General features: G+C 35.6%; 1 protein-coding gene across 1 annotated transcript in view; it reads left to right on the top strand.

Annotated features, from left to right (window-relative positions):
- Window positions 1-15,426, top strand: part of HSF5 (heat shock transcription factor 5) — a 42,668-nt gene that overhangs the window by 15,018 nt on the left and 12,224 nt on the right. The window contains exons 3-5 of the mRNA XM_028109037.1: window positions 1,608-1,705; window positions 4,041-4,562; window positions 6,579-6,756. Of these exons, the coding sequence (XP_027964838.1) occupies window positions 1,608-1,705; window positions 4,041-4,562; window positions 6,579-6,756 (798 nt within the window). The remainder of the gene's footprint in view (window positions 1-1,607; window positions 1,706-4,040; window positions 4,563-6,578; window positions 6,757-15,426) is intronic.

Raw genomic sequence — 15,426 nt, 5'->3', positions numbered from 1 at the left:
GAATTGTTAAAATGATGTAATTCAGAAAACATCAACCCTTACATGTGAATCTAAAGCAGAATTTTGTCCATTATTTCAAGTTTTTCCTTCCATGTGCAAAATTTAATGGCTTAAATTGCACATGATATTAGAAAAATATTTCTAGTATACTTTCATGAACTTCTGACATTTTAAAAATCAGTAGTCAATAATAGAGAAATAGGGAAACTTTGCAATGAATTTTTACAATCCTTAGGCTAATTTACTTTCAAAGATCATAGAATAAGATTTAGTAATTTTATTAGCATACACAAAATAAAAATGTGGGCATAGAAAGTAAAGACAACTTAAAAATATAGTAGTTTAAGTATAGTCTTATAGTAAAGACAGCTTAAAAATATATTCATCAAGTGGAGTTCTAGTAAAATTAAAATGTTACATTTTAGGAAGAAGGAAAGATTAGGGAAGTATTGTACATTAAAGAGCATGTGCTTTCAGGTTTGATTGCTGGCTCTGTCACTATTAGCTTTGTGACTTTCAGCAAATTATTTAACATCTCTGAGCTTTAGTTTCCTTAATTTCGTAAAGTAATGTTAATACCTCATTCAATTGTTGTTTGGATTAAATGAAGCAATATATGTAAAGCACCTAGTACTGTGCCTGAACATGGTAGGTGCTCAATAAATGTCGTCCTCTGTTTAATCCAAAGGTGTGATCTGTTATAACTGATTCTCATTCGTTCTGGAGAGTCTCTCTCTGGAAAAGAGGAGACTCAATCTATTATTAAGACTGCATCTGTAAGTATAACTATCCCAGTACAAAGAGTTAATCTTTTTATGGTATCCTAACTATAAAAAGAAAGCTTGAAAAATGTACTTCTTTAGTTAAAATAATAGCAGCATTAGCTATTTATTTTTTGATTGCCTACTGTATGCCAGTACTATCCTAAGTGCTTTATACATGTTAACTCATTCATTCCTCACAACAAACATAGTAGGGTATGTACTATTATTATCCCTATTTTATTAAGCTGCAGAAACTGAGGCCCAAAGAGATTAACCTTGCTCAAGTTTATACAGCTATTAAAATTTTGGAACTGGGCTCCAAAGCCAGACAGTCTGGCTTTAGATTAAAATTCTTAACCATTTCTTTAAATGGTTAAAACATTTTTGTCTGGATTTTACTCGATGCATTGTATAATGGTAGGAATGTTTGGAGAGTATTTCACTTATTTTATCCTTAAAACACACCCTCCTCCAAATGTTTGTTACTGTTAAAATGATTGAAACAATTATTTTGGAATTCCAAATATGTTCTGATATTTTCAGTAAAATGAAATTAGTTTCAATAAGAATAAATGTTCAGTTAGAAAGGTAACAAAATGTTTAGGTGCTAAAGAAATTATTAGAAAAGTAGACATGACCCTTTAAAATGATTTTTTAAATTCGTGTATTGCCATGTTGTTTTCAATAAATAATAGCACCGAGTCGGACTAAGTATAATTTTATTGCATCCACAAAGGAAAACTTTTGGAATTTTTCTGTCTAAGTTGAAAGAGGGGAGTGTGCCTTAAATGCCGCAGAGGTTACTTGTGGTTGATGACTGTTCTCTGTTTGAATCTGTCCCAGCTGTGCTACAGTGCTGCTCTCCTTCCACCCACATGGACGCTCTGAGTAGTTGTGTCACCCCCACTGCCTCTTCCTATGCACACTGCAACTACTTCCAGGTAAGATTCTTGGAACGGTGGACACACTCTGTACTTGACGGGGAGTATGATTGACCTTGCGCAGTTTTAAAGTATAATTTTATCTTAATGAGTAGCCAGAGGTAAGCTGTGGATTACGGCTTCAGTTTTCTCAGTTCTAAAAAAGAGGGAGTTGATAGAAGTGATGTCTGAGGAGTCAGATATCCACACAATAAGCACTAGTGTCCAAAACAGTAGGCACTAGTTACATGTGGCTATTTAAATTAATTAAAATGAAATAAAATCTAAAATTCATTTCTAGTGCTCCAAGTGTCATATGGCTAGTGGTACGGCACAGAGAGCATTTTCCTCATTGTGGAAAGTTTGAGCATTGCTGTTCTACGTTCTTCTATGGTAAAATGACTATCAGATAAACTTTAAAAGTATGTAAGTCACCAAATGACAGTTTCTTCCAAGATGATACAGATAATTACTTTTTTTAATGAGAAAGGGAAAGTGAAATAAAAATGAGAAATTTAAGTGGTGATCCCTTTCTGCTCCCATATTGTAAATACTATACTTCAATTATTTTCTCATCATTTATTGGGGAGCAATTGCATTGATTTAAATGTTTTAGATGGCTATTTCCAGGATAAGATTAAATTCCATGCTTTGTAGTTTTATGCTGTAATTGCTTAAAGATTGGAATTATGTGTTTGCCTTTGATATCATGTAGTTGAGATAGCTTCTGTTTTTAAGAGAATATCTTACTAGTGGCATTCTGGAACTGAAAGAAACATTCGTTTGTTTTTTGTTTTTGTTTTTTGAGAAAATTACATGGGATGTCAAATTATAATCAGATCGTTGTTTGAAGAGCATAGAATCAGATCAAAGGGACTTAGTTGGACATTTTTAATGGCAGGTACCATCAAGCATGATAGTCCAATCTGTTCATCTTCACTGGAGGGATATGTCTGTCCCACAAATTAGATGCTTTTGTTTGTGGATCTGGACACACTCTCCCTTGGATCATACTGGAGATACTCCTGATGGTGTTTATGTTTTGATCATGCTTATGTTTTAAATAAATTATTTAACATATCCTTAGAAATATCCTTACTAGAAAGACAATACATGTTTGTTACAGGAAAATAAAGATAAGTAGACATAACATTTTTGAAATGAAAAAAAGAATATATTTTAGATGTGATTCTGGAAATAAAAGCAGTTGGTTTAGTTGCATCATAGATATTGGTGAGAGTGTGCATGAATGATCATTATAGTGTAAAGGTTAAGAGCAAGAGCTCTTAAGTCAGGCAACCATGCTTGAAACCTGGATCTGTCAGTTATTTCATTGTGACTTTGGGTAAATTACACAGTTTCTCTGAACTTCAGTTTCATCATTTGGAAATGGAAATGATCACGTTTTATAGACCTCTTGAGCGGATTAAATGGAATAATGTATATAAAGTACTTTGCATGTGCTTGGCACATAGTAAGAACTCAGTAAATAAGTGGCACATAGTAAGAACTCAGTAAACTCACTAAACCATTTATTGAGTGGCTTGATGCTTAAACCATTTAAATTTACATTATTTGGCATTAATGTCCTTCTAATAACTGACGCAGTCTTTGTTGTGTATTTGGCAACATCAACCTATTACACGTTTTATTTATTATTACTCTTCAGTATTTTATATTCATAGCTTGAGATTATTTATCATCAAACATGTAATTGAATGCCTACTCTGTGCAAAGTACTATGTATAAGAGAATACATCTTAAAGATATAAAGAATACATCTAAAAGAGCTTTTTAAAATCTATTGTTTTATTATTAAAAATAAGCAATCTCAGGAACCAAAGGACATTCGATATTCCATCCATTTTTTCCCAGATCATTTGGAACAGAATATCAGTACCTCCCCCTGAATCTATAGAAGCATTGGTGGACTTGTGAGCATCCTGTGTTTGAAATTTCCTTACTACATTCCTAAAATAGTATATGATAGATATAAGTGATGTTTTTGTCTGTCAACTTTTAATGGAAGAATTGGGTGTATAGACATTTTATCAGCAAATAGGTATTTGGGTACTATAGCTTTTTGATTTGGTATACTTTAACCCTGAGAATTATTGGTCCTTTCCAGTATTAAACTTAGCATAGTGGTTGACATATATTAGTGGCTAAGTAAATGTTAACAATAGAATTGAAGCTACCATTGCTGAAAAGTTGATTGGTGTTCAAGTTTTCTTAGTGAGTTTTAGTTAAAATTTAATCTATCTGTTTAACATTTATCAGCCTAAACATTGTTGCTTTCCTCCTTAACCTCATATTCAATTTTCTATCCAAACAGTCCTATTTTCTCTTTTCCCAGAATCCTCCAATGCAATCCTCCTATCCAGTTGAATTTCTGCCTTCTAATTGGCCTTGCAGTGCTACTGATGAAAATAAAAAGACAGAAGTAAACCTAGAGGCTGTTTTTCAGATAGTAGATGAGTTGCATTCCTCCCCTAAATTGGAGATGGTGAAGGTGGAGCCTGTTGAGAATCAGTGCCCAACATCTCAGTCTAACAGAGGCCAACATATCCTAGCTAATTCAAACAACAGCAATCCATCTTCCACAAGTCAGGCTAGCCAGCTGGAGCCACTTACTCCCGTAGGCTCAGATATTACATCTTTTGTAGTCGGAGCAGAACAAGCAATTACCTGCTCTCTACCACAGTCACCTGAGTACATCTATACCATCCACACAGCTCAGCCTGTTGAAAATACTACAATGCAGGAATCTGAAGCCATCCAACAAGCTCATGTCAAACTGAAGGAGCAGCTAAGTCATAATCCATCTCCATCTTCAGTAGTATTTGTGCAGGAAGGGCTACCATTCAGCACACCCCAGGTAAGGCAAAGAAAAAAGTCCTAAAAAAGCTCAAAGTACCTAGTGCTTCTTGCTAAAGACCGTTCTAGTAAAGAGTTTGTTCACATTTTATTTGGGTTTATTACCAGTTCATTATGCTTTCTTTTTTTTTTTTTTAAGATTTTATTTATTTATTAGAGACGCCAGAACCCAAACCAGGGGTGGGGGGAGGCAGAAGGACAAACAGACTCCACGCTGAGTGCAGAGGCTGACATGGGGCTTGATCCCAGGACTCTTGAGATCATGACCTGAGCCAAAGTCAGACACTTAACCGACTGAGCTACCCAGGTGCTCCCATTATGCTTTCCAGAAGGATCATGTCCCAGTGATTCTGCACAAAAAATGCAGAAAGAAGTAACCTTAAACCCCAGACATCTTTTTACTGTTATGGTCTGAAGTCAGCCTCTAGAGAGGCAGTAGGAGCATTGTGGTATAAACCTTATTTTCATGTTAAAAGCATCCCTTGAGTTTTGCTTCCTATCTTAATTTGGATGGACTAGGTGTGCCTGGCTGATTAAAATCCACTACTCAGAAAGGATGGTTTCTCTGGCAGATAATATCAGGACTTTCCTAGCCATTTGTAGCATGGAGGTAAGGAGATGGTTAGGGTCTTTTCATATTTTCTTATAGCATTATTGAATTCACATTTGACTTGTGAGCATACTATGTTTGAATTTCATTACTAATATCTACATTCTTTTTGTTATTGTTACCTACATTCTTAAAGCAGAATTCTGACTCTCCTTTGAGAGACATTTTCTGAAGGTAGAAGCTAATTCCTTTATTGCTGCTGGTTTATGACCAGAAAATGAATAAAGTTTGATTCTAAATAAAAGTACACCTAAATTAAAATCACTTTTTGTGAATTAACTTGTTTTTTCCTACTTTTATTTTTTTCTTGATCTTAGCCATATATATATATTAAATTTTGGATTTTTTTCTTTAATGGGACTGAAAATATCATCACTGTTAGATTCCCAAGATAACTTTTGGACAGTTGTGTTTTTTTAACACGTTTTTTTAGCTCTAATTTTAGATCCAAATGTCTTAAGATATCTATCAACTCATTGTCCTCTTTGAGCCCAACTGTCGAGACCCAGTATATCGTGTGTTAAAATAATAAATATAAATTATAAATTCAGTAGACCAAAGATAGGCCCATTGTGTTTCAAATATGATTGTGGAAAGAACATAAAATTTGTCTTTGTTCCTTCATAGTCACATCCAAAATATTAGATTTCATACCTTAAAATTGTATTCATGTAATTACTTTCAAGATCTTTAAAAAATATATTTGAACATTAGAGCCTTTAAAAGTTATGTTTTTAACTTTTAGCTTTATTTCATTATATAGTTTTATTTAAAATAAATTTAAAGAAATAAGAGTAGTTCAGAAGTTGGTCACCTTGATGAAGGGATTTGCATTCCAAGGAAAACTTAGGAACTCCAAACTCATATCTCATAAGCAGAACAGATCTAGATTTTATAGGGGCTGAAGCTTATACAATTTTGAGGACCTCTTTAAGACAAAGAATACAAAATTAGTAGAATAAAGTGTCCTCAGCTCCACTGACATCATCCAACAGAATTATGCCAGTGACCATTTCAATATTACCAATGGGGGTGGAAATCTGATGAAAGGGATACTAGAGTGGAAAAAGATAGGGGTCTTAACCAACTGTAAATTTGTGTGTGTGTGTGAATTTTACCAAAAAAAAAAAAATCAACAAGCTTCATGGTTAATCTTCCTCTGATCATAAGTAAATGTTTTAGCTCCATATATATTTCAGTGGTTTGTGCATGGGGAAATATATATCCTACTGCTGAGTATTCAGATTAAACAAAATCAAAGGTAGTATCACTCATAAGAATGAAAAGCCTTTTACAGGTATGTTTGTTGGATCATGTTTCAATAATAGAACTCCTCTGATAAAATATCTTAACTTTTAGTAGATATTTGGGGTAAATTCAGAATAATGAGTGGGTTTAATATTTTAGGTGGATGCCAGTATAAAATGCCAGACCAATCCACCTGAGAATATCTTGCCTTCAGAACAGATGGGATTCCTTATTTCAGAAATGGGGCCTGCTAGCAAGCCTAGTAAAGACACAGGTTTATCCACTCCAGCCAGATACAGAGAGCGAAGAAGCAACTCACAGCAAGGAAAGTCCCCTGGTAAGGATTATTGTGCTCTAGAATACTAGAATTAGAACCATGGTGTAGAATTAATATATGAATGACAGTTTTTTTCTGAATCTTCATTTTTTATTCATAAATATATTTACCACATTGCTTTTTTACATAACTGTAATTCTAACTCTATATGTTTTCTTAATTGTCCGTGTAAAGTATGTAAAAGTTATTTTCCTAGTATTGCAGGTGTTTTCCTACTATTGCAAATTTGAGCTTTCAAAGAGCTAGAACATATTAAGTAAAAGCAAAGGAATTTGGGTTATTTAACTTGGAGAAGGCAAGGATGAAGGGTGATTTAATAGCTGCTTCAGGTGCCAAAGACTTTGTAATTATTGATGTACTTGTTCTCTTATTAACAGACTGTAGAACAAGAGGTGATGTGCTTAAATTGTGGCAGAAAAGAATTAGATGGTCATTAATGACATTATCCTGAGCACATTATAAAGATAGTATAAAGTATGACTTTGTATCAGTGGGATTGTTTTTCTTGTGGTTCTTAAGAACTCAGAATTCATGATTGTTTTAGGCACATAGAGTTGGTTCTGCTGTTTATTTATTTTAATTTTTTTTAGGGAGAGTGAGAGGGAGTGGACACAAGTGGTGGGGGGAGGGACAGAGGGAGAAGAGAATTTTTTTTAAAGATTTATTTATTTTAGAGAGAGAGCATGAGCAGGAGGGACAGAGGGAGAGAGAGTCTCAAGCACACTCTGTGCTGGCTGCAGAGTCCAACATGGGGCTCCATCTCACCACCCCAAGATCACGACCTGAGCTGAAACCAGGAGTCAGACACTTAACCAACTGCGTCACGCAGGCGCACCAGCGGGAGAGAATCTTAAGCATGCTCTATGCTCAGCATGGAGCCTGGCACAGGGCTCAGTCTCATGATCCTGAGATCATGACCTGAGCCAAAATCAGGAGTCAGACACTCAACCGACTGAGCCACCCAAGTGCCCCTGTTCTGCTGTTCTGCTGTTTCTAAGGCACTTGGACAAAACCATTTTTAAAGAAAATAGTAACATCTAATAAAACATGTTTCTTTTTTTTTTAAAGATTTTATTTATTTATTTGAGAGAGAGAGAATGAGAGACAGCATGAGAGGGAAGAGGGCCAGAGGGAGAAGCAGACCCCCCGCCGAGCAGGGAGCCCGATGTGGGACTCAATCCCGGGACTCCAGGATCATGACCTGAGCCAAAGGCAGTCGCTTAACCAACTGAGCCACCCAGGCACCCTAAAACATGTTTCTTTATGTGATCCAAAAACAAGTCATCAAAGTCTCCAGTGGCCAACTTTAATATTCTCAAATTGTATGCATGACAGAAGCATGCAATCCAGGTAGCATTAAGGTCAGACAATCATTTTAGCCTATAAAAATTGAAAAATTGAAATTCTCCAAAAAGTAAACTAATAGTGATATGATCAAGATCTTGCTCAGGCTCATAGGGTTCTTTCTGCAAAACACCTTTTAGATGAAGAACTATCTAGATCACTCATGTTGTTTATTAAACTTAGCTTGTATAGTCACTTTTAGTTGACTGTATGGCCCAATCCATGATGAAAGATTAAGATTTCTCACCATTGAAAATGTTTAAGACAATGGCATAGACTTTGAAGGCAGTTTAGAAAAGGACAGGAACTAATTTTTACTGCATACCCATTTTTATGCCATAAACAAACATTGAAAGTGGTATTGTCATCACTTTAAAGATTGGGAAATTTAGGCTTGGAGAGGATAAGTAACTTGTTCACAAAGAGAAACAAACAAGATCATACATTAAATAATGTAGCTAATATTCTACTCACAATCACTCTGTTGATTGTATCCTCGGATACGTAAAAGTTTTTAAGTTTCATGTAGTCCCATTTGTCTTTTTGGGTTTTTTTTGTTTTTGTTTTTGTTTTTTTTTTTGCTTTTGTTGCCTGTGCTTTTGGTGTCCTATCCAAGAAATCATTGCCAACTCCAATGTCATGAAGTTTTTCCTCTATGTTTTCTCCCAGGAGTTTTATAGTTTAGGTCTTACACTTAGGCCTTTAGCCCATTTTGAGTTAATTTTTGTACATGATGTAAGATAAGGGTCCAACTTCATTTTTTTTCGTGTGGATATACAGTTTTCCCAGCACCATTTGTTGAAGAAATTTCCTTTCCTCATTGAGTGGTCTTAGCATCTTAGTGGAAGATCATCTGACCCTCTAATTGCGCATTTGTTTCTGGCCTTTCTGTTCTAGACCATTGGTCTGTTTGTCTGTATGCTAGTACCATATGATCTGTTTAACCTCTCAGTTCTGCCCTTATAGCACAAAACCAGCCACAGGGAATACTTAGGTGAATGGTTGTGGCAGTGTTCCAGTAAAGCTATATTTACAAAAACAGGTGCTGTGCCCAGTTTAACCCAGGGGTCATAATTTGCCAACACCTGAAGTAAACTAACAGCTTCTTTCTGAACAGCAACAATGGAAACCAGAAAAGGGTAGAATCACATTTTTGCTATACTGAAAGAAAACTGCAATCCTAGAAGTCTCTACCCAGCAAAAAGATCCTTCAAGAATGAAGGCAAGATGATGAAAACATTTTTAGATAAACACAAAATTGAGAGCATGTGCCACAGCAGATCAGCACTAAAGGAAATTCTACAGGGTATTCTTCAGGCAGAAGGAAACTGTGGTAAAGGTACTGATTAATATGGGCTTTGATGAATCAAGAGTGCATACTGTAGTTTTTAGGGTAATCACCAACACAATAGAAATAATCCAAAAGAAGGCAGGAAAGGGGGAGAAAAGGAAGGAAAATAAAGAACACAAAGGGAAAACAAATAATAAGAATGGCGGACCCAAATTCAACCAATACAGTGATTATATGTAAATGGTCTTAAAAACTTTAATTCAAAGGCAGATATTGCTAGAATGGGTAAAAGAGCAAATTCCTACAATAGCTGGCTATAGGAGACATGTAGGTTGAAAGTAAGTGGATGGGAAAAGGTATAACATGCAAACAGAAGTATGAGAAGGCTGGTATGGTTACTTTTAAATATCAGATAAAACAGACTTTAAGAGCACATATAAAGGGTCTGCATCATAATGGTGAACAGTTCATCACAGAAGCATATCAATTACAAATGTTTTTTTGTGTAATAAGAGCTTCAAAATATATGAAGCAAAAATTGACAAAAGGAGAAATAGACAATTCCTCAATATAGTAGGATATTTTTTTAAAGATTTATTTATTTTAGAGAGATCCCATGCACATGTGTGGAGGGGGAGGGGCAGAGGGAGAATCTTTAAGCAGACTCCCTGCTGAGCGTGGAGCCCAGTCTGATGACCCATGAGATCATGACCTGAGCCAAAACCAAGAGTTGAATGCTCAACCAACTGAGCCACCCAGGCATCCCTATAGTAGGATATTTTAACATACTATCTAAGTAATTGATAGACTAACTAGACAAAATATTAGTAAAGACATAGATCTGAACAACATAATCAGCCACCTGATCTAATGGCATTTATAGAACATCCCAAAACTATAGAATATGCATTATTTTCAAGTGCACATGGTATGCTGACCAAGATAGGTCATATACTGGGCCATAAAACAAGTCTCAATACATTTACAAGAATTAAAATCATACAAAGTGTATTCTCTGAATACAACAGAATTAGCTTAGAAATCAGTGACAATTGGGTGCCTGGGTGGCACAGTCAGTTAAGTGTCTGACTCTTGGTTTTAGCTCAGGTTGTGATCTCAGGGTCATGAGATCGAGCCCTATGTCGGGCTCTGCACTCAGTGCAGAGTCTGCTTGAGATTTTCTCTCCTGCCTCCCTCTCCTGCTCATGCTCTCTCTCTAAGATGAATAAATATATCTTAAAAAAAAAAAAAAAAGAAATCAGTGACAAAGTACTAGGAAAACCTCCAATATCTGGAAATACAATTATATACTTCTAAATAATTCATAGCTCAAAGACAAAATCTCAAGAAAAATTAGAAAATATTTGGAACTGAGTGATAATGAAAATATATGAGTTTGTGAGATGCATTTAAACAATGTTAGCATGAAATGTGTAGCTTTATTATTATTTTTTTTATTTTTTAAAGATTTATGTATTTTAGAGGGAGAGAGTGCATGTGCGAGTGGGGCCAGATGAGGGGCTCGAGCTCACGACCCATGAGATCATAACCCAAGAGATCATGACCTGAGCCAAAACCAAGAGCCAGATGCTTAACTGACTCAGCCACCCAGGCGCTCTAAAATGTGTGGCTTTACTTTTTTTTTAAGATTTATTTATTTATTTATTTGACAGAGAGATAGCACAAGTAGGCAGAGAGGCAGGGAGAGGGGGAAGCAGGCTCTCCGCTGAGCAGGGAGCCTGACGCGGGGCTCGATCCCAGGACCCTGGTATTATGACCTGAGCCGAAGGCAGATGCGTTACCAACTGAGCCACGCAGGCGCCCCTAAAATGTGTAGCTTTAAGTGGTAGTATTAGAAAAGAAGTAAGATCTAAAATCAATGATCTGAAGTTCGCTATAAGAAGTAGAAAAAAAAAAAGAGGACAGTAAACCCAAAGTAAACATGAGGAAGGAAATGATAAAAATAAGAGTAGAAATCAGTGAAATAGAAAACAGTTGAGAAAAGTAACAAATATAAAACTGGCTATTTGAAAAGATCAACAAAATTGAGAAACCTCTAGCTAGACTGATCAAGAAAAAAGAGAACCCAAATCATAACTATCAAGAATGAAAAAGAGATTACCACCTCAGAATTTATGGATATTAAAAGGATAACAAGAGAATACTGGGGACAGTCTTACATGAATGAACACAACTTAAATGGAGTAGACACGTATTTTGAAAATTACAATTTAACAAAATTCACACAAGAGCCAGATGGAGAGCTCTATATCTATTAAAGAAGTTGAATTGGTTATCAAAGACTTTTCTTAAAATAAGAATCCTCATGACTATAGTTGCAAAAATCATTAAAATATTAGCAGATTGAGTCCAACAATATTTAAAAAGGATAATACTCCACAACCAAATAGAGTTTGTCTCAGGATTGCAAGGCTTGGTTGATCTTCAAATGTTAAACAATGTTAGTTGTTATATTAACAGAATAAAAGAGAAAAGCTCTGATGATTTCAATAGATGCAGGGAAAGCACTTGACAAAATTCAGCAATTATTCACAGTAAAACTCTCAACAAAGTAGGAATAGTAGAAAATTTCTCAAACTGATAAAATAGCATCTCTAAAATATGTATAACAAAGACCATAGCTAATGGTGAAAGACTAAACTATATACGTTAGAGACTGGGAACAAGGCAAGGATACCCACTTTCACCACTTGTATTCAGTCTTGTACTGATGGGCCTACCATTGCAATAGTCAAGAAAAAGAAAAGGCATAAAAATTGAAAAGGAAGAAGTAAAAGTATATGATTGCTCATGTAAAAAAAAATATAGGGAATCTACAAAACAGCTGCTAGAACAAATAAATGAATTTAGCAAGGTTGTAGGACATAAGATTGATATAAAAAATTGTATTTTTCTAAACTAGCAGCACACAATTGGAAAATGAAATTAAAAAAACACAATAAGACCAAAATCATAAGATACCTAGAAGTAAATTGAACAAAAGATATCTAAGACCTCTACATTGAAAAGTATAAATTTTTGGAAAGAAATTAAAGAAGGCATAAATGGAAAGATATGCCATATTCATGGGTAAGAAGATCCAATTTTCTTAAAGTGACAGTTCTTTTGAAATTGATCTATAAACTCAGTGCAATCCCAATCAAAATTCCAGTGTACTTTTTTTTTTAATTACAAGCTGATTCTAAGATTTAAAAGGAAATGTAAAGGCCAGAGAATTACCAAAGCAATCTTCTAAAACAAAAGGTTAGAGGAGATTTTATCTGATTTCAAGACTTACCATAAAGCTACAATAATTAAAATAGTTTGATATTGGTGAAAAGATAGACATATAGATGAATGATACAAAGGAGTCCAGAAATAGATCCATACATATGTGGTCAATTGATTTTCAACTATGGTGGCAAGGCAATGTAGTGGAGAAAGGAAAGTCTTTTCAACAAAAATTAGCATTGACCCACAACTTAAATAAAAATTAGCTTAAGGGCGCCTGGGTGGCTCAGTTGGTTAAGCGACTGCCTTTGGCTCAGGTCATGATCCTGGAGTCCTGGGATAGAGTCCCACATCGGGCTCCCTGCTCAGCAGGGAGTCTGCTTCTCCCCCTGACCCACCCCCCTCTCATGCTCTCTCTATCTCATTCTCTCTCTCAAATAAAGTCTTAAAAAAATTTTTTTTAATTAACTTAAAATGATTTACAGACCTAAATGTAAAACACAAACATATAAAACTTCTTGAAAAAGAAGTAAGAGGAAAAGCTTTGCTACTTTGGAGTGGACAAAGATGTCTTAGAACACAAAAAAACATGATTAATAAAGAAAAAATGGATAAATTGGATTTCATCAAAATATAAAACTTTTGCTCTTTGAAAGACACCATTAAGAAAATGAAAAGCCCAGGGGCGCCTGGGTGGCTCAGTCATTAAGCGTCTGCCTTTGGCTCGGGTCAGGATCCCAGGGTCCTGGGATCGAGCCCTGCATCGGGCTCCCTGCTCAGCGGGAAGCCTGCTTCTCCCTCTCCCACTCCCTCTGCTTGTGTTCCCTCTCTCGCTGTGTCTCTCTCTGTCAAATAAATAAAATCTTAAAAAAAAAAATAGTTAAAAAAAAAAAGAAAGTGAAAAGGCAAGCCATAGTCTAAGAGAAAATATTGACAACACATATGTCAAAACAAAGGACATATTTAAAATGTAAAAGGAACTCTTACAATGCAATTCAAAAATGGGAATATATGAACAGACATTTCACAGAAGATATACAAGTGGCCAATAAGCACATGAAGAAATGTACCATGTTTAATAATTTGGGAAGTCAGATTAAAACTATAATGAGATATCAGTACACACCTGTTAGAATGGCTAAAACTTTTAAAGAAAAAGACATGACCATGCTAAGTGTTGATGAGGCAGCTGGAACTCTTCATACATTGTTAGTGGGAATTTAAAAATAGTGTAACCATTTTTGGAAACCATTTAGCATTTTCTTGTTTTTTTTTTTAATTTGGCATTTTCTTAAAAATTAAGTTAAAGATACACTCATCACAAATTACGAATTACATACAAATTATAGTACATCCATACAACAAGGGAATACTACTCAGCAATAAGAAGGAACACATTATTATTATATACAAATCATTACGTTGATGTGGTCCTTGGGGAATATACATTCCTTTTCTTCATTCTTTTTTTTTAAGATTTTATTTTTTAAAGTAATCTCTATACCCAGTGTGGGGCTCGGACTCACAACCCCAAGATAAAGAGGCATATACTCTACAGACTAAGCTAGCCAGGCACCTCTGGAATATACATTTCTTTGGAACAATCCAGTTTTTGTTGCCTACTTTTTGCTAGAGTGGATCTAAAAGGTCTGAGGATTACTTTAGAGGCTGAACAGTCACACATCTTAGCAGGCCAGGCTTGTTACTTATTTGGCATTTCAGTTCTTTAAAAAAAAAAACTGCTTTGTTTGCCTTTGGTCATTCCAGATGTGAGTTATAACAGGGATCTCATTTAGGTAGTTTTTAAGCCTGACAAGTCTGGTATTTGATTTACTGTCTATACTTTGCCCATCCCTTTCATTCAGCCTAATGGAACCTATATTGAGATCATCTGAAAGGATGGGTTTCATTGGAAAGATAACATCCTTAGTCTGATCTTTGCCACAGAGCTCTCTCCCATTGTCTATTAGTAGTACTTGAGAAAAGCTTGAGGACCTCTTACCATTATTTCAAGTTGGAATAATGAAGCAATTGGGTGCATAATCCAAATTACTGAACTCTGGACAATAGGTTTTCAACCACAAGCAGAGAAATATTCCCTTCCATCTCTGCTCACACTCTGGCTACCTCTAGCCTGAGTTCATCTCTTGTTTTAGGGCTTTGTTGAATGTGTCAAGAAATAGCTAGCACACTGCAAATTTTGTCAGCCTTTCCCCTTATGGTTACATGCTCACTTGGCGTGTGGTCTGCCTTCCAGGGTATCACAGCAACAAATTTTTTTTTTAAGATTTTATTTATTTATTTATTTGACAGAGAGAGACACAGTGAGAGAGGGAACACAAGTAGGGGGAGTGGGAGAGGGAGAAGCAGGCTTCCCGTGGAGCAGGGAGCCCGATGTGGGGCTCGATCCCAGGACCCTGGGATCATGACCTGTGCCGAAGGCAGATGCTTAACCGACTGAGCCACCCAGGTGCCCCTCACAGCAACAATTTTGTCAAATGTTTTGATACGGATTACAAAGATCATCAGCATTCTAGCTTGCTGTGTCTTAATTACTTGCTGTCTTGACTACTAAGCCAATACCATGTATTTTAATTTGAATAATAGCAGCACTTCACTTCTAGATTCCAAATTCCATATTAGTCCACATATAAGTTAGGCTACTGTAACAAACAAAACAAAAAACCAGTAGCTTAAACAGTTTAGAAGCTTGTTCTTCTCAGTCTGATACAGTCTGAGAATAAGCTCTGGAGAACCCATGTGGCACTCTCTTCGGTAGCCTTCAGGTATTGCATGGTTAAAAA

This window comes from Eumetopias jubatus, unplaced genomic scaffold (genome assembly GCF_037043125.1).
Source record: "Eumetopias jubatus isolate StellerSeaLion01/CBP00866 unplaced genomic scaffold, mEumJub1_p1.0 scaffold_10, whole genome shotgun sequence".
NCBI lineage: Eukaryota > Metazoa > Chordata > Mammalia > Carnivora > Otariidae > Eumetopias > Eumetopias jubatus.
The sequence above is the reverse complement of the archived record's forward strand: the minus strand, read 5'-3'. Positions and strand labels throughout refer to the sequence as shown.